Consider the following 24,480-nt stretch of genomic DNA (forward strand, 5'->3'; position numbering starts at 1 on the left):
TGTGAGCACCATTGGCTGGGCCAGCATTTGCCACCCATCCCTAATTGCCCTTGCAAAGGTGGCGGCCAGCTGCCTTTTTGAGATGCTGTCCTTAAGACGGACGTTCCAGGATTTTGACCCAGCGACACTGAAGGAACTGTGATATATTTCCAAGTCAGGATGGGGAGTGGCTTGGAGGGGAACTTGCAGATGGAGGTGTTCTTGTGTATCTGCTGCCCTTGACCTTCTAGATGGTAAAGGTTGCACTGAGATTTGACCCATGACCCCACAAACTTCTGGATTACCACTGTCACCTTGGTAACACAAAGCTAGCAAGAGTCAGAAGCCCATCTCAGTCCACAGCTTCAAATTCCCACTGACGGCATCAAATGAATAGGCTACTGCCAATTACTTTAAACCTGTATCCTCTGCTTACGGACTCTTCTACCACTGAAAACTGTTTCCATCTATTTACTCAATCAAAACCCTTTCTGTTTTAAAATTGTTTTGTTAAATCTTGCCTTAACTTGCCTTCTAAATTGGTTTCTAAATTCTTGGAAGAGCAGGGTCAGATTAGAACAAGGTTGAAAATGTGTTGCTGGAAAAGCGCAGCAGGTCAGGTAGCATCCAAGGAGCAGGAGAATCGACATTTCGGGCATGAGCCCTTCTTCAGGAATGAGGAAAGTGTGTCCAACAGGCTAAGGTAAAAGGTAGGGAGGAGGGACTTGGGGGAGTGGCATTGGAAACGTGATAGGTGGAAGGAGGTCAAGGTGAGGGTGATAGGCCGGAGTGGGGTGGGGGCGGAGAGGTCAGGAAGAAGATTGCAGGTTAGGAAGGCGGTGCTGAGTTCGAGGGATTTGATTGAGACAAGGTGGGGGGAGGGGAAATGAGGAAACTGGAGAAATCTGAGTTCATCCCTTGTGGTTGGAGGGTTCCTTGGCGGAAGATGAGGCGTTCTTCCTCCAACAATCGTGTTGCTATGGTCTGGCGATGGAGGAGTCCGAGGACCTGCATGTCCTTGATGGAGTGGGAGGGGGAGTTGAAGTGTTGAGCCACGGGGTGGTTGGGTTGGTTGGTCCGGGTGTCCCAGAGGTGTTCTCTGAAACGTTCCGCAAGTAGTCCGCCTGTCTCCCCAATATAGAGGAGGCCACATCGGGTGCAGTGGATGCAATAGATGATGTGTGTGGAGGTGCAGGTGAATTTGTGATGGATATGGAAGGATCCCTTGGGGCCTTGGAGGGAAGTAAGGGGGGAGGTGTGGGCGCAAGTTTTGCATTTCTTGCGGTTGCAGGGGAAGGTGCCAGGAATGGAGGTTGGGTTGGTGGGGGGTGTGGATCTAACGAGGGAGTCACAGACGAAGTGGTCTTTTCGGAACACTGAAACACTGATAGGTGAGGGGAGGGAAATATATCCCTGGTGGTGGGGTCCGTTTGGAGGTGGCGGAAATGACGGCGGATGATACGATGTATATGGGGGTTGGTGGGGTGGTAGGTGAGGACCAGTGGGGTTCTGTCCTGGTGGCGGTTGGAGGGGCGGGGCTCAAGGGCAGAGGAGCGGGAAGTGGAGGAGATGCAATGGAGGGCATCGTCGATCACGTCTGGGGGGAAATTGCGGTCTTTGAAGAAGGAGGCCATCTGGGTTGTAAGGTATTGGAACTGCTCCTCCTGGGAGCAGATGCAGCGGAGATGAAGGAATTGGGAATATGGGATGGCATTTTTACAGGGGGCAGGGTGGGAGTCGGTCGGTTTATAGTAAATGTCCGTGTCGATTCGGTCACCCGAGATAGAAATGGAAAGGTCTAGGAAGGGGAGGGTGGAGTCTGAGACGGTCCAGGTGAATTTGAGGTTGGGGTGGAAGGTGTTGGTGAAGTGGATGAACTGTTCAACCTCCTCGTGGGAGCACAAGGCAGCGCCGATACAGTCATCGATGTAGCGGAGGAAAAGGTGGGGGGTGGGGCCAGTGTAGCTGCGGAAGATGGACTGTTCCACATATCCTACGAAGAGGCAGGCATAGCTGGGGCCCATGCGGGTGCCCATGGCTACTCCTTTGGTTTGGAGGAAGTGGGAGGATTGGAAAGAGAAGTTGTTCAGGGTGAGGACCAGTTCAGTCAGTCGAAGGAGGGTGTCAGTGGAAGGGTACTGGTTGGTACGGCGGGAAAGGAAGAAGCGGAAGGCTTTGAGTCCTTCGTGATGGGGGATGGAGGTGTACAGGGACTGGATGTCCATGGTGAAGATAAGGCCTTGGGGACCGTGGAAGCGAAAATCATGGAGGGGGTGGAGGGCGTGGCTGGTGTCCCGAACGTAGGTGGGGAGTTCTTGGACTAAGGGGGACAGGACCGTGTTGAGGTATGCAGAGATGAGTTTGGTGGGTTCAGATTAGAAAAGTCAACATGGATTTAGTAAGGGGAGGTCGTGCCTGACAAACCTGTTAGAATTCTTTGAAGAGGTGACAAGTAGGTTATTACAAGGTAATACATGGCTTGGAAAGGGTTGACGCTAAGAAATTGTTTCCGTTAGGCGAGAAGACTAGGTCCCGTGGACACAGCCTTAGAATTAGAGGGGGTCAATTCAGAACAGAAATGTGGAGACATTTCCTCAGCCAGAGAGTGGTGGGCCTGTGGAATTCATTGCCACAGAGTGCAGTGGAGGCTGGGACGCTAAATGTCTTCAAGGCAGACATTGATAAATTTGTGATGTCACAAGGAATTAAGGGCTACGGGGAGAATGCGGGTAAGTGGAGTTGAAATGCCCATCAGCCATGATTGAATGGCAGAGTGGACTCGATGGGCCGAATGGCCTTGCTTCCACTCCTATGTCTTATGGTCTTATGTTTTGTTCTAACGAAGAAATCTCCAGATTCTCCACAGAACTGAAGTTTCCATTCCTCCGGAATGTTTCCAAAGCTTAAACATTCCTTCAAAATGATGGTGCCCAGAGTTGAACCCAATACTCTGGCGAGGCCTGACCAGTCTAAGAGCACTTCAGGGAACATCTCCAGGACCCCCCGCACCAATCAACCCCACCGTCCCGTGGCCCAACATTTCTCCCACTCTGCCGAGGACATGCAGGTCCTAGGCCACCTCCACTGCTGCTCCATCACCATCCGATGCCTGGAGGAAGAACGCCTCATCTTCCGCCTCGGACACTTCAACCCCAGGGCATCAATGTGGACTTCACTAGTTTCTTCATTTCCCCTCCCCCACCTTACCTCAGTTCCAAACTTCCAGCTCAGTACTGTCCCCATGACCTGTCCCATCTGCCAATCCCCCTTCCCACCTATCCGCTCCACCCTCCTCTCTGACCTATCACCTCCATCCCCATCCCCATTCACCTATTGACCTCTATGCTACCTTCTCCCCAGCCCCACCTCCCTCATTTATCTCTCCATCCTGGAGGCTTCCTGCCTCTATTCCTGATGAAGGGCTTTTGCCCGAAACGTCGATTTTCCCGGTCCTCAGATGCTGCCTGACCTGCTGTGCTTTTCCAGCATCACTCTGATCTAAACCCCAATCTAAGAGTTTTCCATTATCTTTCAGTTTTTGCAGTTTGCCCCTGTACTGATGTAGTCAAGGTTCTAATTTGCTTCTTATCTGAATGGGGATAGACTAGGAAAGGGCGGAGATGCAGTGAGACCTGGGTGTCCTTGTGCAGCCGTTGCTGAAAGTAAGCATGCAAAGGCAGCAGGTGGTGAAGAAGGTAGACGGTATGATGGTCTTCATAGTGAGTACAGGAGCAGGGATGTCGTGCTGCAACTATACAGGGCCTTGGTGAGACCACACCTGGAGTACTGTGTGCAGTTTGGGCCTCCTTATCTGAGGAAGGATGTCCTGGTGATGGAGGGAGTGCAGTGAAGGGTGACCAGACTGATTCCTGGGATGGCAGGGCTGACATATAAAGAGAGACTGGATTGGTTAGGATTATATTCACTGTATTTTCGAAGAATGAGGTGGTGGAGAATTCATAGAAACCTGTAAAATTCTAACAGGACTTGACAGGATACATGTGGAAAAGATGTTCCTCATGACTAGGGGGTCCAGAACCAGGGGTCACAGTCTAAGGATATGGGGTGGGCATTTAGGACTGAGAGAAAAGTGTATGCTCAGCGGGGAGCCTGTGGATTTCTCTACTACAGAAGGCAGTTGAGGCTAAAACATTGAATGTTTTCAAGAAGGAGTTAGATATGGTTCTTTGGGCTAAAGGGATCAAAGGATATGGGGGAGAAAGCAGCAACAGGACACGGAGTTGGGTGGTGCGCCATGATCATATTAAATGGTGGAGCAGGCTCAAAGGGCTGAATGGCCTACTCCTGCTCCTGTTTCTTGTGTTTCATGAATAACTTTCTCAGCTTGTTCTACCACCTTCAAAGATTGGTGCACAAAAAAGCCCCCATGTCTCCATATTCCTGCAGCCCTATAAAACCCAACCATTTGATTCTTAATATCATTTTAGATCAACATTTTTGAAAAATCTATTACCTGAAAGAAGGGGCAGTCTGAGCACTGTCTCCAGAGATGTTCTGAGCGTGGCTTGTTCTGACAGTATTTCACATACATTTGGAAATTCTCCCTCTAAAGAGCAGAGTGAGAAACACTGACATGAGGCCAACAGATGCAATTAATATAAATGTCAGTCTAAAGAGTAGAAAGTTCATACCCTCTGAAGGAAGCAGACTCCTACTTTCTCTGGCATCTCGATGCAGTTCTGAAGGTCATTAAGAAAAATCCTGGGGAAGATATGAACTATTAATAAAGGCAACATTCATCCAAAAACATCCACTGCAATCTGCAAAGGGTAAGGCGCGTCCGATTTGTACCTGCTGTGAAAATCATAGATCTCTGACATATTCCCAAACAATACCTCCTTCTGGTTCTCCAATAAGGACGGCATGAGAGATATCATCATTGGATTGTCCATCTCCATTTTGTAACCCTGTAAAAGTACAGGGAAAATCAACTTGAGCCAACGTACAGAGATAGGAAGCAGAGATGGATCACATCAGCTCTATCCAGACAATAACCATATTTTGCTTCAGTTCTGACAACCCCAATTTGCCTTTGGAGGTCGCACACTGGTTTCTGACACTCCTGGAAGCTGGTGGCTTTTGGTTTGGTAGCTGTTGTATTTTTGAGGAACAAATGGGGTTGATGAAGAAGTTGCACTCAAGTATTTGTCCAACCAACCTCAAGTTTGCACCCAAAGCATAGAGAATTCTCTCTCACTACCTTCGTTCTTTGAGAGATAATCTTCAGTCTCTGACTCCTGGTTTACCAACCAACAGCTCACAAAGACTGTCCACATCTTAATTAGGCCCCAGCACACCCTCTTCTTGCCTCAATAAAGTAACCACAATTTTATTGAGTCTTTCTTCATAACCACAACCATAGTATCATGACTCACTGAGCCAGCATATTGGAAATAAAGCCCTCTATTCCCAGAGTCATCACAAAATTTACAAGTATGCAAAGTTCACCAACTTCCCTGATTTTCAGATCCAGGTTGACAGAAAGCACAGACCAGGTTTCTGCAGTTACCAAGAATTACTATTTATTACAAGGTACACAATTAAAAATTGTCAGATATAACTCTGCCAATTCAAACTAATTCCCTCTTACATAAAAACACACACACCCATGCACGCATGCACACAGACACATGCTCGCGCGCACAAACACACACTCATGGACACATGGGTGTTTTGGGTGGTGGCAGAGACTGGGGAAAGCTGTTTAGTGGTCCCTGTTATGTTGAGATGGTTTCTGTGCTGATTGGAATGTTGCTCTGGCACTTCCCTTTTTCTGGAAGTTTTCACTGGCTTGCAGAAGGTACAGGATGGGGCTGCCTCAATGATAAAAGGTCCCTGGCGTTTACTGACTAAATGTCACAGCTCATAGCAACTGTTGAAAGAGAAGGCAGCTGAACATCTTCAGCTTTGAAGTGACATGTATTGTTGAGCACAGAGAGATCTCCCATGGTGGAGGTCTGAACCTTCTTTGTATCTTTCTCACAGCCACAAGCTGTTCAGAGACCTGAGAACCAATCACACATTTGTTGGCAGACAGAAGACTTTGTCATTGGTAGCTAGTCACTGTAAACCAATCTGCTACATGTTGCCAATCAACACAACCCTTCAGCTCCAGTTCACCTGCAGCCATTGCTGTAACCCACAGCTGTGCAAATAATTTTCACAATGAGCATCGGGTGAGTTGCTTTGAATTTGTATATCAACTCTTGCAACACCTGGTTTTAGAAATATCTCTCCTCATTTCAGACCGTAATTACAAAATAACACAAAAGTAAAGATTGGTCTTTGCAGTACAAACAACCTCATGTAGATGATCAAACTCAAAGCAGCTAGCTGGTTTATGGTGTTACCTGAAGCACACTGCTCAGCTCCTCCACATACACACGCTCCGTCTCGATCAGCTCATTTATCACGTGCCTGCAAAAATAAGCATTAAAGTGACATGGCAACAGCTCATCAACAGCAGCATGCATTTATATAGCACCTACAACACAAGGAAACGTCCCAACATACCTCACAACTGTGTAAATTTCACATCGAGCCACATAATGAGGTACAGGCCAAGGGTTCAATAGTTTGGTGACATCGGGGGGGGTGTTCACGCAGCAAATTAAAGGACCACAGAGAGGTACAGAAGTGATGAGGCTGAAGGAGACAACTGCAGTTTCCAATAGTTCAGTATTAAACTCTGAAGGAACACGGAGATGCCGGCCATAATATTGGGTTACAGTACAGGGAAATAGGGTGTTTGTGACCACAGAGGGATTTGAAAATAACAATATGAACTTTAATGTGTGAGTATTTCTGGACCAGGAGTCCCTACTGGTCAGAAAGCTTAGGGATGACAAAGATGGTATAGGGTGGGAGTTATGACACACATATCAGGGTTTCTGAGGAGTACGGGTTTCAACAGAATGGAAGGTGGGAGGCTATACTGTGATTACTAGTATCATCAAGGCTAGAAGTAACAGAAGGTATAGATGCAGATCCTTTTACTCTTAGGGACATTCAACTTTGTTTTTAACACAAAAACAATGGGTCTATGACTTACATCTCCCTCATTGCTTATCACTAATTTATATCACTTCACTACATTCTTCCTTTCTGTTTTCATCTGACTGAGTTAAGGTGAGAGATTTCTGAGCAGTGACTGAATCCTTTATCAAATGCAATGCTAAAACATTCCCATGTCCAGCCCTCTCTCACCTAGTCAGCTGTGGTCCAGCACACTTCAGTCAGTTCATCAGGCATGTTGCCCTTTGGATAGGCTCGTTTTAGATAACAGAAGGTTGTAATTTCAAATCTAACCCGAGATTTAAGGAAGAAAATACAGGATGCAACACCCAGCACTAACAGAGTGTGGCACTGTTGAAGGGTCATTACTGAGGTAGCCCCCAACTGTCAGAGGGTCAGCGCTGAGGGAGTGCAGCACTGTCGGAGGGTCAGCGCGAGGGAGTGCAGCACTGTCGGAGGGTCAGCGCTGAGGGAGTGCTGCACTGTCAGAGGGTCAGCGCTGAGGGAGTGCAGCACTGTCGGAGGGTCAGCGCGAGGGAGTGCAGCACTGTCGGAGGGTCAGCGCTGAGGGAGTGCAGCACTGTCGGAGGGTCAGCGCTGAGGGAGTGCAGCACTGTCGGAGGGTCAGCGCTGAGGGAGTGCAGCACTGTCGGAGGGTCAGCGCTGAGGGAGTGCAGCACTGTCGGAGGGTCAGTGCTAAGGGAGTGCAGCACTGTTGGAGGTGTAATTTTTTATTTCATAAAACCAAGGCCTCTTAGGTGATGGATAAATATGCCCCACTAAATTCCATGCAAGATAAATGATTTCTAATCAGCGTCGCAGCCAATCTTATAACAATGAAAAGAGATTATCCGTCAGTACCTGATTGCTCCTAGTTTGCTTATTGACTTTCACACACTGTGACAGAGAGTACACTTTAAAGGGAAACGTATGTTCTTCCTGCACACTGACCCACACAGGACTCACTGTCTCATACTGCATCTGTAATTCTCATAAACCAGCAGAAACATGCTGGAGGTGACAATAACCCCTACTTGACTCACAGACACAATTATTCCTGTCTTCTACACCATGTCATCGATATATTCACAAAACAAAAATGATAATAGAAGTTGTGAAGGAGGGATTCATTTACAAGCTGTTGGGTATATCAAAGGACCAAATTGTGGTGAATTTAGTTTATCTCTACATGTTATAATGAAAGGTTAAAGATATGCCTGGAAAACATAAGTTATAATAAGTGTTTATATCTGAAGTATAAGTACAAATAGGAAACAGTGAAACAGCCTTACAGTAAAATTCATTTCTAATTTCCACTGAATCATTCAGGAGCAAAATATATAACTGTTGATTGATCCAGTATCAACTGCTGTACATGATCATCCAAAATCAAAACGATCCCAATGAATTCTATTGTGATTAGCAGGACCAGCAAATAGTAACATAAAACATTAAACACTGTGTGTCACTTAAAAAATACTAAGACCGGTTTGTAATGTTGTTAGTCTCTCACCCTTTTAAGATTTCCACGCTGTCATCACTTTCGGAATTTAGGGAGTACAATGCATTTCTTGTTTGACTGATTTCATGCATAACCTCAATCTGGGTGTGGGGAGATAAATAAAGATTGGATCAAACTCCTGTGCAAACATTCCTCTTTATGTTACCTCCTCTGATGTATCACACTCCAATTCTCCTGATTGACAGGGGTTTTTCTGATTACATCGCGATCTTGTCTATCACAGAGAAGAACAAAGTTTCATTCCAAATCTTTAGTGAGGAAGCAACTGTCTCAAACGCTGAGCTGTCCCACACTGACTCAATGGAGCAACCAGTACACGACAGCAGCCCACAGCACAAGTCTTTTCCTGGACAGCTCCTATCCTTCCTGGTGTCTGGAAAGGACCAAGACACAGAATGGACATCAAAGAGATCCCTTTCCAACTGCCCATGTCCTCTCCACAATGCTGACTGACAGTGGGCCTAATTTTAAACCTCTCTCTGAGGGAACAGAAACTGAAAACTGGAATTGAAGGATCAACTGGGCTTCAGAAGAACTAGGCGGGATCTCATTCAAACATACAAAATCCTATGGGGCGAGACAGGTACAGGAACATAGAACATTACAGCGCAGTACAGGCCCTTCGGCCCTCGATGTTGCGCCAACCTGTCATACCAATCTGAAGCCCATCGAACCTACACTATTCCACGTATGCCCATATACTTGTCCAATGACGACTTAAATGTACTTAAAGAATGTTCCTGATGTTGGGGAAGTCCAGAACTAGGGGTCATATCTAAAAATGATGGGTAAGCCATTCAGGACTGAGATGAGAAAGAATTTCTTCTCTCAGAGAGTTGTGAACCTGTGGAATTTTCTCCCACAGGATGCTGGGGCCAGTTCATTAGATATATTCAAGAGGGAGCAGCAGGTGGTCCTTGCAGCTAGTGGGAGAAAGTGGAGAGTGGGGATAAAAGGGTACTTCTTACAGCCAGTGACTAGTGGTGTTCCAAAGGCTCAGTGTTGGGACCACAACTTTTCACTTTATACATTAATGATTTGGATGAAGGAACTGAGGGCATTCTGGCTACGTCTGCAGATGATGCAAAGAGAGATGGAGGGACAGGTGGCATTGAGGAGGCAGGTAGGCTGCAGAAGGATTTGGACAGGTTCGGAGAATGTGAAAGTGAGGTCATGCACTTTGGTAGGATGAATATTCAGAAATCTGAAGTAAAAAGGGACTTAGGAATCATAGTTCAGTATTGTCTCAAGGTAAACTTGCAGGTTGACTCAGTAGTTAGGAAGGCAAACAAACACAATGTTGGCACTTATTTCCAGAGGAGTAGAATGTAAAAGCAGGGATTATTTCTGAGGTTTTATAAAGCTCTGGTCAGATCATATTTAGAATCCTGAGAGCAATTTTTGACGTCATACTTGAGGAAGATGGACTGGCCCTGGAGCGGGTCCAGAGGAGATTCACGGGAATGATCCCAGGAGTGAAAAGCTTAACATATAAGGACCATTTGAGGGACTTTGGATCTATGCTCAATGGAGCTTAGAAGAATGAGGGGGGAATCTAATTGAAACTTACAGAAAAGCCTGGACAGAGTGGACATTGGGAAGATATTTCCATTGATAAGAGAGACTAGGACCCGAGGGCACATCCTGACAGTAAAGGGAAGACCCTTTAGAACAGAGATAAGAAGAAATGCCTTCAGGCAGAAAGTGGTGAATCTGTGGAATTCATTGCCATAGAAGGCTGTGGTGGCCAGGTCTTGGTGTATATTTAAAACAGAGATAGATAGGCTGTTGAAAACCAAAAGAACAGTGGGTGCTATAAATCAGAAACAAAAACAGAAATTGATGAAAAAGCTCAGCAGGTCTGGCAGCACCTGTCGAGAGAATTCAGAGTTAACATTTCGGGTCCAGTGACCCTTCCTAGGAACTGACAGATGGTTCTTGATAGTGTAGTGAACCAAGGGTTACAGGGAGAAAGTGGGAGAATGGGTTGAGAAATGTATCAGCCATAATAGGTTGGGCGGCCCGATGGGCCAAATGGCCCAATTTCTGCTCCAATGTCTTGTGGTCTTATGGATCAAGGGATATGGAGAGAATGCGGGCAAAGGACACTGAGATTGCATGATCAGCGATGATCATATTGAATGGTGGAGCAGGCTCGAAGGGCCGAAAGGCCTACTCCAGCTCCTATTTTTAATGTTTTAATGTTTAAGGATTGGATGATGATGGAAGACCAGCACTTCCCACCTCACACTTCTGCGCCTTATCTCAGATTTCGATGCATCTAACAGCAGTGAAGAATATTCACTTCCAAAGCTGTAATCCAGCTCAATTCAGCCCCCAGACCATTCAAGCCAAACACAATGATGGCCCACCAAACTGATCAATAGAACTCTGATTGGATGAATCTCACACTGCTACTTTTGGTCCATCCTCTTGGAGTTCCATGTTGGGAGTGTGATGGGGCTCTGGAAATCACTAGCCCCAGAGACCGAGACCCTTAGTGCATTTCAAAACCACTTTATTATGTACCCAAGATGTTTAACCTACAGACCAAAGGCTGGAAGGTAGCTGAAGACTAGATTGCTCATTTTTTAACAGCACAGACAGAAGGGGCAGAATAGCCTTGTGCCATATCGTGAATCTTTCTACATTTCTATGTAGCACAAACAGTTGCTCCATCCTTGCTGTCAGATCTCTCTGTGGTGCTGTATGTAATGTATCTGAGATATTCCTACATCTGAAACTCATCCGCGTCCACGTTGTTGTGTCACAAATTACCTTCTTTGCATTCTGCGGTTTTCTGGAGTTTCTCTTTCCATACAGGGAAATGTCAAACGGGAATTTCGACCCAGAACTCGAATCCACTGCTTCAAAGTAAACAGACTCCATTAAAAAAACTGTTGAGTAAACGCCTGTCTTCCCTCTCCCACCCAGACCTCCCCACTCTTGTCTCTCTCCCCCAATGCCATTCCTCAGACTACCCCCACCCCCCAATTCTGCACCGTCCCCATCCACCCAACCCTACCCAGAACCTGTGCTCATCAACACCATCCTGATCCCTTACTCACCCCCCACCTGCCCCTCCTACTCCAAACCTGTTCCACAGCTACAGAGAGTTTGCTTAATTTTTTTTTCATTTAGATAAATGTTATCCACTGTCCACTAGTTTAGTGGAGATATCTCTCCAACATCAAATAAACAGGTTACCATTAGCTTTAAGTCAGAAGGCAGAGGAACATCATCCAGAAATATTAAGCCTTTCATGTTGACAGGTACATTTTAAAGTTGCTGCATTTACTGACAATGAAGCAAAGAGCATTTTGGGTGAAAGTGGCATTAATATTATGTAGGAGCAACCTATCAATGTCGAATTTTGAACAGAAATGATAACAATGAATGGTTAACGCATATAAAATCAAGTTAAAACATCAGACTAGACATCAAATCAGCTGAATCAATATTTGGGTAGGAGAGTGATCTGGGTATTTTTGTACATGAATCATTGAAGGTTAGTGTGCAGGGACAGCGAGTAATCAGGAAAGCTCATTGAGGGTTCTAGATTATTCCAAGGGGAGTTGAATGCAAGAGTAAGGAGGTTATGCTTTAATTATACAGGGCATTGGCAAGACCATGTCTGGAGTGCTGTATAATGCACTGGTCACTGTACCTATGGAAGGATGCTAATGCATTGGAAGCTATTCATAAAAGGTTTACCAGACTAATCCCTGGAATGAGGGGATTGCCTGATGAGGAAAGGCAGGACAGGCTGTGCCCTGTATCTTCTAGAGTTTAGAAGGGTCAGAGGTGAATGAATTGAAACATAAGATCCTGAGGGGACCTGACTGTGTGGAAAGGATGTTTTGTTTTTGGGAGAATCCAGAACTAGAGGGTCAAAGTTTAAAAATATAGTGGCATCTATATAACTCCAAATGAGGAAACATTTTTTTCTCCAGAGGTTTGAGACTCTTTGGAATCCCCCTCCTCAAAAGGCAGAATCTTTAAATATTTTTAGGCAGACAGAGATAGATTCTTGATGACCAAGGGGGATGAAAGATTATCGGGGGATAAGCAGGAATGTAGAGTTGAGGTTAAAATCAGATCAGCAATGATTTTAGTGAATGGGAGAGCAAGCTGGAAGGGCTGAGTGGCTTATTCTTGGTCTTTTTAAATATTTCTCTCAGAGTACAATATAACCCTGATCAAATGGACCAATGGGCCAAGGAGTGGCAGATGGAGTTTAATTTAGATACATGTGAGGGGTTGCATTTTGTTAAGGCAAAGCAGGGCAGGACTTACACGCTTAATGGAAGGGCCCTGGGAATAGAATCCCTACTGTGTGGAAACAGGCCATTTGGCCCATCAAGTCCACACCAACCTTTGAACAGCATCCCACCCTACCCAATCCCTGTAACCTTGCATTTCCTATGACTAACCCATCCAGTCTGCACATCCTTGGACACGGTGGGACAATTTCCCATGGCCAATCTGCCGAACCTGCACATCTTTAGAGTGTGGGACGAAATCAAAGCACCCAATGGGGAGAATGTGCAAACACCACACAGTCACCCAAGGGTGGAATTGAATGCAGATCCCTGGCACTGAGAGGCAGCCATGCTAACCACTGAGCACCATGCAGCTCATGCTGATATTAGTAAATCAGATGGTGTTTTTGACAATGGTCACATGTCACCACTAGATTAGCCTTTAATTCCAGATTTCAAATTTAAGTTTCATCATTTGGGCATGGTGGGATTCAAACCCATATCCCCAGAACATTAACCTGGGGCACCTTCGGGGGGTGGAGGTAAGACATCCTTTGGGACTATGAAAAGGAAGGCTTGCAGATACTAAGCACAGAAACTCATTCAGACTACCAAACCTACCAAAGAACAGTCTGAAATTTCTATGGAGGCTGAAATAAGAACATAGAACATAGAACATAGAAGAATACAGCGCAGTACAGGCCCTTCGGCCCTCGATGTTGCGCCGATCCAAGCCCACCTAACCTACACTAGCCCACTATCCTCCATATGCCTATCCAATGCCCGCTTAAATGCCCATACTGAGGGAGAGTCCACCACTGCTACTGGCAGGGCATTCCATGAACTCACGACTCGCTGAGTAAAGAACCTACCCCTAACATCTGTCCTTTACCTAACCCCCTTAATTTAAAGCTATGCCCCCTTGTAATAGCTGACTCCATACGTGGAAAAAGATTCTCACTGTCGACCCTATCTAAACCCCTAATCATCTTGTACACCTCTATCAAGTCACCCCTAAACCTTCTTTTCTCCAATGAAAACAACCCCAAGTGCCTCAGCCTTTCCTCATACAACCTCCCTCTATACCAGGCAACATCCTGGTAAACCTCCTCTGCACCCGTTCCAGTACCTCCACATCCTTCCTATAGTATGGCGACCAAAACTGCACACAATACTCCAGATGTGGCCGCACCAGAGTCTTATACAACTGCAACATGACCTCAGGACTCCGGAACTCAATTCCTCTACCAATAAAAGCCAGTACACCATATGCCTTCTTCACCGCACTATTTACCTGGGTGGCAACTTCCAAAGATCTGTGTACATGGACACCAAGATCCCTCTGCTCATCCACACTACCAAGTATCCGACCATTAGCCCAATACCCCATCTTTTTGTTACTCTTACCAAAGTGAATCACCTCACACTTAGCTACATTGAACTCCATTTGCCACCTTTCTGCCCAGCTCTGCAGCTTATCTATATCCCGCTGTAACCTGGCACATCCTTCCTCACTGTCAACAACTCCACCGACTTTCGTATCATCCACAAACTTGCTCACCCAACCTTCTAGCCCTTCCTCCAGGTCATTTATAAAAATGACAAACAGCAATGGTCCCAAAACAGATCCTTGCGGAACACCGCTAGTGACGGCACTCCAAGATGAACCTTTGCCATCAACTACTACCCTCTGTCTTCTTCCAGCCAGCCAACTCCTAATCCAAACCTCCAACTTACCCTCAATGCCATACCTCCGTAGTTTTTGCAGTAGCCTCCGTATTTTTTGCAGTAGAGGCTAGGTATTTCAGAGTGATCTGTTCACTTTAGCTATTTTGAATTGCTGCTGCACAATTAATTTCCCAAACTATAATTTTCACAATGTGGTGCCTATCAAGTGAGCATTTAGATGGATAGTTCCAAGTATTTATACAATTGAAATATTAGTTTATAAAAGAGGTTAAGTACTTGATGTTTAGTTTCATAAGATATTCATTGAAGGAATTTCAATGTTTAGCGTTATTTTTTCCAATCATAATATGGACACTGTCAACATGGCTCCCGAGGTTTTCTCCTGGTGGATACAAGGTGAGTTGGGATGGACAAGGAAGGACAAAGATGGTGGGTACAAGGTCTGAATTGACATAAAAGTTAGAAAGGACCATGGAGATGATTGAGCAAAGAATGGCACAAGGGCTATTAAAGGCCACAGGGGTAGGTATACAGGGATATAAACTGGCAGTGAATGTATGGGGGTTGTGATGGATGGGTAGGCAAACACAGGACGCATGAAAGGCCAAGAGGCGGGGTTGAGGGGAAAAGGAAGGGGAAATGAATGGGATAGGTGCTGCACATTTCTCATCTTTCTTTTGAAATTCTGATCACAGCATTGCCACGTGAGGCCAGCTCTCCGTAAAACTCACCTTGGCAAATGGCAGCCCCATTAGGATCTTAACTGGGCATTGATCTGACTCCCTACCCAGCCCCAACACACAGGCCCCCTCCTGCCCCTCCCCTGACTGGAAATGGGAAGTGTGGGCGGCTGGGGTATCCCCTGGCTAAAAGAAACCAAAGATGTCAGCTGACACTTCAGTGTAGCACAGCTGGAGGACTGCAATGCTGGAAGTACCACCCTCTGAATTCATGGTGAACAGAGACCTCATACCCGCCCCCCCCACCCCCCGACTCCGTTTGTCCTCTGGGGCGCCCCCCATTACAGTAAGAGCTGGATAGCTCTCCCTCTGTATCCTGTGGAACTAACCACCTGCTCCTGATAATGCAATGGTTTGTGAGAGCCTTCTGTGCACAACAAGTCTTCCAGATTTCCCACGTTGCAGTGAAGACTAATTAATATATTAAACATGATTCTTAGATGCCGATGTTGGACTGGGGTGTACAAAGTTAAAAATCACACAACACCAGGTTATAGTCCAACAGGTTTAATTGGAAGCACACTAGCTTTCGGAGCGACGCTCCTTCATCAGGTGGAGCGTCACAATCACCTGATGAAGGAGCGTCGCTCCGAAAGCTCGTGTGCTTCCAATTAAACCTGTTGGACTATAACCTGGTGTTGTGTGATTTTTAATATATTAAAGGATTTGACCAGCAGACCCCAGGTGCGAACAGATCCCATTCCAAGTCCGATTGCAGATTCATTTGTACGCAAGTCAGAACACAATACAGGACAACATCAAGCAGCATGCCGTAAATATAAGAAATGTTTGTTTGTCGGGTATATAATGCTAAAGGTGAAAGTGAGGACTGCAGATGCTGGAGATCAGAGCTGAACATGTGTTGCTGGACCTGCTGGACCTCCTGACCTGCTGCGCTTTTTCAGCAACACATTTTCAGCCCATATTTAATGCTAAACCCCAACATGGGATGCATTGGCAAGTATTTGGGTTCGTAAGTCAGACATTTGTAAATCAGGGACCCCCTTATAAATCTGTTTGTGAAAGGGGTGCTATAGAAAGGCAAGACATCAACAGGACATCTCCTCAGTATTGACATTGGTGCCTCCCACCAAGCATCTGCCCCTACATAATCAATTCACTAGCTGCAATAATTGAGAGTAAGAAAGTTTTCATGCTGTTCTTCGATCGAGATGCTGGCTCCTCTTTGTTACCTTCAGTGATTGTGTTCCAGTTTATCCCAGCTGGATAGTTACCGTGTTTCGGTGAATTGAAAGGGCTCTTTAAAGACAGAGCAGAGGGTTCTGGTCGTGGTGCTACCGGTTGAACAGGACGGGCCTGTTTGACAGCCAGTTTCTTCAGGGACAATTGTCGCTGCTCGAACATTGCGTGCACGTTTTCCAGCTTCTCATGAACCATCTGGATCTGGGCCTGTGAAAGGGTGAAACAAAGAAACCCACAACAGCATTAAAAAAAAACTGAGATAGAACAAAGCAACAGCTGAACTGATACACTCTGACATAGGCATAAGTGAGGACTGCAGATGCTAGAAATCAGAGTCTCGATTAGAGTGGTGCTGGAAAAGCACAGCAGGTCAGGCAGATGAAGGGCTTTTGCCCAAAATCAATGTTTTGGGCAAAAGCCCTTCATCAGGAATGAAGGCCCAAAACGTTGATTTTCCTGCTCCTTGGATGCTGCCTGACCTGCTGTGCGTTTCCAGCAGCACTCTGATACACTTTGCCTTAAAGTTTGAACCGAAGGAAACAGGAGCGGAAGCTGGCCATTTGGCCCTTGGAGCCTGTTCCACCATTCAGTAAGAAATGGCTGTGCTAGTTGTGGTTTGGATCCCATTATTTTGGCTGTCTCCCAGCATTCCTGTCCTGCCCCACCCCCACACTGCAACCTTCGAACCCGTTGTCAATCAAACATCCACATGAACATACAAACATGGAACTAAAGACTCACAAAGACTAAAGACTCATGACCCTCAGAGAGAACTGTTTTGTCATCTCTGTTTTAGATGGGTGCCCCCTTATTTGAGAACAGTTACAGATTTTCCCACAAGAGGAAACACCCTTTCAATATCTATCTGGACAGGGCCCCTCAGGATTGTATGTGTTTCAATTCAGTCACCTCTGGCTCCTCTAAACTCCAGAGGATACTAGTCTAACCTGTCCAGCTTTCCTTCAGAAGGCAATCTTCTCAATCTAGGCATTCATCTAGTAAACAAAGACAGAAATTGCTGGAAAAGCTCAGCAGGTCTGGCAGCATCTATGGAAAGAAATCAGATATTTTGGGTCCGGTGACTCTTCCTCACTGGGTCTGAGGAAGGGTCATTGAATCCTAAGCATGAACTCTGACTTCTCTTCACAAATGCTGCCAGACCTGCTGAGCTTTTCCAGCAATTTCTGTGTTTGTTTCTGATTTACAGCATCTGCAGTTGTTTTGGTTTATGTCAGTGTAATAAACCATGCAGTGCATTGCCATCCTTCTGTGATTACAGTGACCAGTACTGTCCATAGTACTCCAGCTACAGACTCATTCGGTAACTAAAGCATGATCTCTCTTCTCTTGCATTCATTTCCCTTCACAGTAAAATGCCACATTCTATTAGCTTTCTGATTACTTGCTGTACCTGCAGACTAACCTTCTGTCTTTCATCACCAGATCACTTCACATGCGATTTGCAATTTCGCACTATTTAGATAATATGAATCACAGAATCTCTACAGTGTGGAAACAGGCCCTTTTCTCCACACAAAAGAAACCCAAACATATAACTAAGCAGCATTGCTTAGTCTGAGGCCCACTGAAGATGTTACCTGGTAAGGAAACGAAACATCTGGAAATGAACCTTCCAGCTCAGCGAGCAAATCTACATCCAGAACCTCAACCTGAGCTACAAATCTTCTCACAACTTGCTAACACCGACCCTCCGAAGAGTAACTCACCCAGATCCATTTCCCTATTCTATTATCCTATATTTACCCCGACTAATGCACCTAACCTACACATCTCTGAACACTATGGACAATTTAGCATGGCCAATTCACCTAACCTGCACATAGAGTCATAGAGATGTACAGCGTGGAAACAGACCCTTCATCCATGCCGACCAGATATCCCAACCCAATCTAGTCCCACCTGCCAGCACCCGGCCCATATCCCTCCAAACCCTTCCTATTCATATACCCATCCAAATGCCTCTTAAATGTTGCAATTGTACCAGCCTCCACCACATCCTCTGGCAGCTCATTCCATACACGTACCACCCTCTGCGTGAAAAAGTTGCCCTGTAGGTCTCTTTTATATCTTCTCCCTCTCACCCTAAACCTATGCCCTCTAGTTCTGGACGTCCCCACCCCAAGGAAAAGAATTTGCCTATTTACCCTATCCATGCCCCTCATAATTTTGTAAACCGGAGCAAGCCCACGCAGACACAGAGAGAATGTGCAAACTCTATACAGACAGCCGCCCAAGGTTGGAATCGAACTTGGGTCCCTGGCGCTGTGAGTCAGCAGTGCTAACCACTGAGTCACCGTGCCACCCCCAGCCACCGTGCTGCCTCATGGTGCTCCTTTTTATTCTGTCTTCAAAATTGGACAATTTGACACTTTCCACACAATGTACTCCAATTATCATTACACTTTTATCGAACTCTGTCTTGAATAAATTCAATAATTCAGCCTCCACTGGCTTGTGGGGGAAGGGAATTCCGCTTGCAAGTCTCCGACAGATGGACACTATCCTCATTCGCATTCTGTGGGAGACCAACATTTTAATGAAATTCAAGAGGAGATCAGTCAGGGCAGATTCCCAGATTGGAATGAGGGCATGGAAATGGTTTGCATTGTCACAAGATGTTGCTCAAAGTTTACGTTGCATCGAGTTTAACAAGATGAGGACAGCATCAAACAGCCCAAATTTTGTGGGATAGGCGCTTCATGGGATGCCCCATTAATTAAACGTTGTTCTGTAACTTTGAATCAAGTTATGCCATGGTTGGCATGGTGGCTTAGTGGTTAGCACTGCTGCCTCACAGCACCTGGGTCCCAGGTTCGATTCCAGCCTCGGGTGATTGTCTGTGTGGAGTTTGCACATTCTCCCCGTGTCTGCGTGGGTTTCCTCCCACAGTCACAAAGATGTGCAGGTCAGGTGAATTGGCCATGCTAAATTGCCCAAAGTGTTCGGTGCATTAGTCAGAGGGAAATGGGTCTGGGTGGGTTACTCTTTGGAGGGTTGGTGTGGACCGGTTGGGCCAAAGGGCCTATATCCACACTGTAGGGAACCTAATTTCAAAACTGCTTTGCCATAATTTGCTGATAATGGTGAAGAAAGAGGAATAGGACTCCCAGTTGAACAAACAGCTGGACTAACACCGTATGAAGCAGATGTGGCAGGAGCAGCATGGTTGATAGGCTAGGTACAATGGGCCAAATGGCCTGTTCCTGTGCTGTAAATTCAAAGTAATTCCATGTTCCTCAGAAAGGACGGATTCAGCACATTATTGCAGAGTCAGAATGAGAGAACGAGAGGGAAAACCCAAACAGATATAACATCAGCAATAGTTTAAAGAAGAATTTAGATTAGATTATTTACAGTGTGGAAACAGGCCCGTCAGCCCAACAAGTCCACACCGACACACAACCCACCCAGACCCATTCCCCGACATTTACCCCTTCACTTAACACTATGGGCAATTTAGCGTGGCCAATTCACCTAACCTGCACATTTTTGGACTGTGGGAGGAAACCCATGCAGACACAGGGAAAATGTGCAAACTCCACACAGACAGTCGCCTGGGACAGGAATTGAACCCGGTCTCTGGTGCTGTGAGGCAGCAGTGCTAACCACTGTGCTGCCCATTTATGACATAAAGGGATTTGCAACTGATAATCTACAGTCCGCTGCTAGATCTCAACAATACACAAGGTTTGTTATTGTTCAGTACCTTAATGTGTGTTGTGAGGATGAGTCCAAATTCACTGTATAACTCTTCAGGATCACACTGTAGGTAGTCTCCTGAGCTTTCTAGAAATTTCTCGATTTCTTGCAGCGCTCTCTTTGCTCCTTCCTGTGACTGACACTTGTCCATGGGCTGAGAGGCGAGGAGATATGCACCTTCATCACACCACTGCAGACCCTGCAAGGACCAGAACATGTACATCACACCATTACAGACCCTGGAAGGACCAGAACATGTACATCACACCATTACAGACTCTGGAAGGACCAGAACACCTCCATCATACCATTACAGACTCTGGAAGGACCAGAACATGTACATCACACCATTACAGACTCTGGAAGGACCAGAACATGTACATCACACCATTACAGACCCTGGAAAGACCAGAACACCTCCATCACACCATTACAGACCCTGGAAAGACCAGAACACCTCCATCACACCATTACAGACCCTGGAAAGACCAGAACACCTCCATCACACCATTACAGACCCTGGAAGGATGAGGGCAGTCCAGCTGGATCCCAGCTTCTTCGTCCAAGTTGAGCAGCTGCATTTAACAGAACTCTGAGGTTGCTCACCTGCTGCAGCTGAGTGTGAAGCTCCAGTGATTTGTTAAGGGTGACGTATTTGCTCCTCATTTCATCGAGCAGGTCATCACAGCAGTGGCGGAGTTCCTTGCATTTCTCGCGGATTAAATCCTCTGCGTAATGGTGATTGGATATCAACTGGTCTCCTTGTGAAAGCAGCAGTTGGGCATTGTCAATTAGTTCCTGTCAAGAATACATTCCATTTAGCTGGTGTTCAAAGGCATCAACCACACTTTCTTCTTGGATAGTCAGGCCATGGCTTGACTCTGTGAGAGCACAGAGTTATACAATACAGTAGGCTATTCTGCCCATTGTGCCTCATCCAGATCTTTGACAAAGCTATCCAATTGATGCTACTCCAACTATTCATCCCCCATAGACTGGCCTGCAAACTTCCCCCCTTCAACTATTTACCCAGACCTCTTTTGAATGTTATTGTTGAATCACTTCCACTGACCTTTCACTAGAGTGCACCAGACTAGAAACATAGAATATTGGAGGAGAGGTGGTCATTCAGCCCTTTGAGTCTGTTCCACCATTCAACGTGGCTGATCAGGCAAATCAGAACCCTATTCCCATTTCTTCCCACTACCCTTTGATCCCTTTAGCCCTTAAAAACTATGTCTAACTACTTCCTGATAACATTCCATGTTTTGGCCTCAACCGCTTCCTGTCAGATAGGGTTAAGGTTAGAATTCCACTCTCTGGGTGAAGACATTTCTCCTCATCCCAGTCCTAAACGATTTATCCCATATCCTTAGTCTATGACAAAAACAGAAATCGCTAGAAAAGCTGAGCAGGTCTGGCAGGGTCTGTGGAGAGAAATCCGCGTTAATGTTTCGGGTCATGTGACCCTTCCTCAGAACTGCGTGGTTCTGGACTCCCCAGTCATCAGGAAGATCCTTCCTGCACTTACCTTGTGTACGCCCGTTAGAATTTTATAGGTTGCTCGGAGATCATCCCTCATTCTTCTCAACTCCAGTGACAATACACAGTAGTCCCTTATGCCCCATAGACTAGGATTACACGAAGAGTTGGCAACAGCAAATCTACTCAAAGAGGATCCTATACCTACTAGTCACGGGAGTCCCTTACAACTAGGTGCATGGATCAAGGACAGATCTCCCGCTTTTACTCCACATAAACTGGAAAATTGGGATTTTATAACAGGAAAACAAATTACAATAATGAAGAGCAATTAGTGAGCATTGTTTAAGTTTGAGTTGGAGTGTCTTATGCAGATTATTTCTGAAGAAGAGATTACGAGGAGGAGATTTGCCCAAGATAATGATGCCCATTTTGAAGAGCTGTGGTAGGCATGATAGGCCGAATGGCCTTCTTTGGCACGGTGGCATTTGTTGGATTGTGTACAGAAGAGACCAGATGATGAAATGCAGCAAGGTGGATGTGTCAGAACCTGTTCCTCCTCAGTCAGGGATGTCCTGAATAAAAGTGGAAGGGAGTCACAAAGCAGGTGAAGAAAAAGGAGTATGGGGAAATAAGTGGGAGAATTCTGTGTGGAATATATGTACACAACAGCACAGAAAGGCTGGATTGAAGCATATGCCTCTGAGATGTGGCTCCAGCATAACCCCAACAATCTCCACTGAATACTATTTGTAAGACTTGGATTTTAGATTTAGATTTTCATTGTTATGTGTACTCAAGCACTAAAGTACAGGAGTCCAATGAAAAGTATATAATGTCATCATATAAGGCACTATTTTAAATATAAATACCTAGGTACAGAATCACAAGAAAAAGATAAAAAGAAAGAACAAATTTAAAAGTTAAACATTACAGTAATTCTTAGCATTATGCAGAAAAATAAAGAAAAAAAGCTAAAAGTCAAACATTAGAGTATTCATTACTTGGCTCTTTTCAATCAAATTGCTACAAATACGTTATTTTACCTGAGATTGTTCATCAAAGTTACTTAACTCTCGAAGAGCTTGTTCCGAATGAGCCACATTGTCACCAGTTTCTGGAATATCTCCACCCTCAGATGCTAAATAATCCAAGGCAGCTTTTACCTGCAGAACCAAATAGAATTGAGCATACTCATAACAAGCAAGATGGCTAGTCATCACAGAGAAGAAATAAAAAGTCCTTTTCTATTGAGAAGTAATTCAATTCATTTGTGTATATACTGGACCTCACTGAACAGCAATCTGCTAAAGAATATACAAGCAGGGCTGTTCGACTGACGTACAAAATGATGAACGCAAAATAAAAACTGTGCTTCATCAAAATCAAGTATCACTGGCTGCACATCCCTTACACTGAAAACTGTTGGGTAAACGCCCAAAAATAACAAAAAAAAGCCCCAAGGACAGATATGGTAAAATTATACCCCAGAAAATGACAACAAAAAGTGACAGAAAAGGTTTTGCAGAATGTAAAATTACAGGAAGTTCACACTTTACAGAAGACTTTATCACCAAATGTGTATTTGATACTGTGCAACTGGAGTTACTTTTTCTTAGAATTGAGTCAAGGAATCCAGCATTTATTTCCCATCCTTAGTTGCGCCCTTGAGAAGGTGGGGGTGAGCTGCATTCTTGAACCGCTGTTGTCCATGTGCTGTGGGTTGACCAAAATGCCCTTAGTAAAGGAATTCTAGGATTTTGACCCAATGACAGTGAAGAAACAGCAATATATTTCCAAGTCAGGACAATGAGTGGCTTGGAGGGGAATTTGCAGGAGGTGGTGTTCCCATGTAGGAGGATTTGAGCTATAGTGAGAGGTTGAATAGGCTAGGGCTGTTTTCCCTGGAGCATTGGAGGCTGAGGGGTGACCTTATCGAGATTTATAAAATCATGAGGGGCATGGATAGCATAAATAAACAAAGTCTTTTCCCCGGGGTGGGGGAGTCCAGAACTAGAGGGCATAGGTTTAGGGTGAGAGGGGAAAGATAAAGAAGAGACCTAAGGGAAAACCTTTTCACACAGAGGGTGGTACGGGTACGGAATGAGCTGCCAAAAGAAGTGTTGGAGGCTGGTACAATTGCAGCATTTAAAAGGCATCTGGATGGGTAAATGAATAGGGAGAGTTTGGAAGATATGGGCCAGGTGCTAGCAGGTGGGACTAGATTGGGTTGGGATATTTGGTCGGCATGGACAAGTTGGACTGAAGGGCCTGTTTCCATGCTGTACATTTCTATGACTTTATCTGCTGCCCTTGTGTTCTAGATGAAACTGGTCATGGGTTTGGAAGGTGCTGTCTTTGGTGAATTTCTGCAGTACATCTTGTAAATATTACACACTGCTGCTACTGAGTGTCAGTGGTGGATGGAGTGGATGCTTGTGGATGTAGTGCTAATAAAGAGGGCTGCTTTGTCCTGGATGGTGTCAAGCTTCTTGAGTGTTGTTGGAGTTGCACCCATCCAGGCAACTGGGGAATATTCCATCACACTCCTGATTTGTGCCTTGTAGATGGTGGACAGGCTTTGGGGAGTCAGGAAGTGAGTTACTCACTTCAGGATTTTTAGCCTGAGTTGCTATTGCAGTCACTGTGTCCCGGAGATGTTCCCTAAAGCGCTCTGCTAGGAGGCGCCCAGTCTCCCCAATGTAGAGGAGACCGCTTCGGGAGCAACGGATACAATAAATGATATTAGTGGATGTGCAGGTAAAACTTTGATGGATGTGGAAGGCTCCTTTAGGGCCTTGGATAGAGGTGAGGGAGGAGGTGTGGGCACAGGTTTTACAGTTCCTGC

The 24,480-nt window shown here is 45.6% G+C and overlaps 1 protein-coding gene across 7 annotated transcripts in view; it reads right to left on the bottom strand.

Moving 5' to 3' along the window:
- The window catches only part of mcf2a (MCF.2 cell line derived transforming sequence a), a 182,359-nt gene that overhangs the window by 38,141 nt on the left and 119,738 nt on the right, over nucleotides 1–24,480 (bottom strand). For 5 of the 7 annotated variants that reach the window (XM_087991851.1, XM_087991853.1, XM_087991852.1 and 2 more), the window contains 10 exons: nucleotides 22,679–22,798; nucleotides 20,757–20,948; nucleotides 20,158–20,349; nucleotides 16,421–16,637; nucleotides 11,315–11,400; nucleotides 8,528–8,616; nucleotides 6,351–6,417; nucleotides 4,792–4,907; nucleotides 4,632–4,701; nucleotides 4,454–4,546 (listed from right to left, as the gene is read on the bottom strand). In XM_087991851.1, coding sequence (XP_087847977.1) covers nucleotides 4,454–4,546; nucleotides 4,632–4,701; nucleotides 4,792–4,907; nucleotides 6,351–6,417; nucleotides 8,528–8,616; nucleotides 11,315–11,400; nucleotides 16,421–16,637; nucleotides 20,158–20,349; nucleotides 20,757–20,948; nucleotides 22,679–22,798 — 1,242 coding nt within the window. Of the gene's footprint in view, nucleotides 1–4,453; nucleotides 4,547–4,631; nucleotides 4,702–4,791; nucleotides 4,908–6,350; nucleotides 6,418–8,527; nucleotides 8,617–11,314; nucleotides 11,404–16,420; nucleotides 16,638–20,157; nucleotides 20,350–20,756; nucleotides 20,949–22,678; nucleotides 22,799–24,480 lie in introns of all 7 variants that reach the window. The other 2 variants (XM_087991850.1, XM_087991849.1) reach the window with 2 other exon arrangements.

This window comes from Chiloscyllium plagiosum, unplaced genomic scaffold (assembly GCF_037043375.1).
Source record: "Chiloscyllium plagiosum isolate Xiang-an unplaced genomic scaffold, Cpla_swu_hap1 HiC_scaffold_11, whole genome shotgun sequence".
NCBI lineage: Eukaryota > Metazoa > Chordata > Chondrichthyes > Orectolobiformes > Hemiscylliidae > Chiloscyllium > Chiloscyllium plagiosum.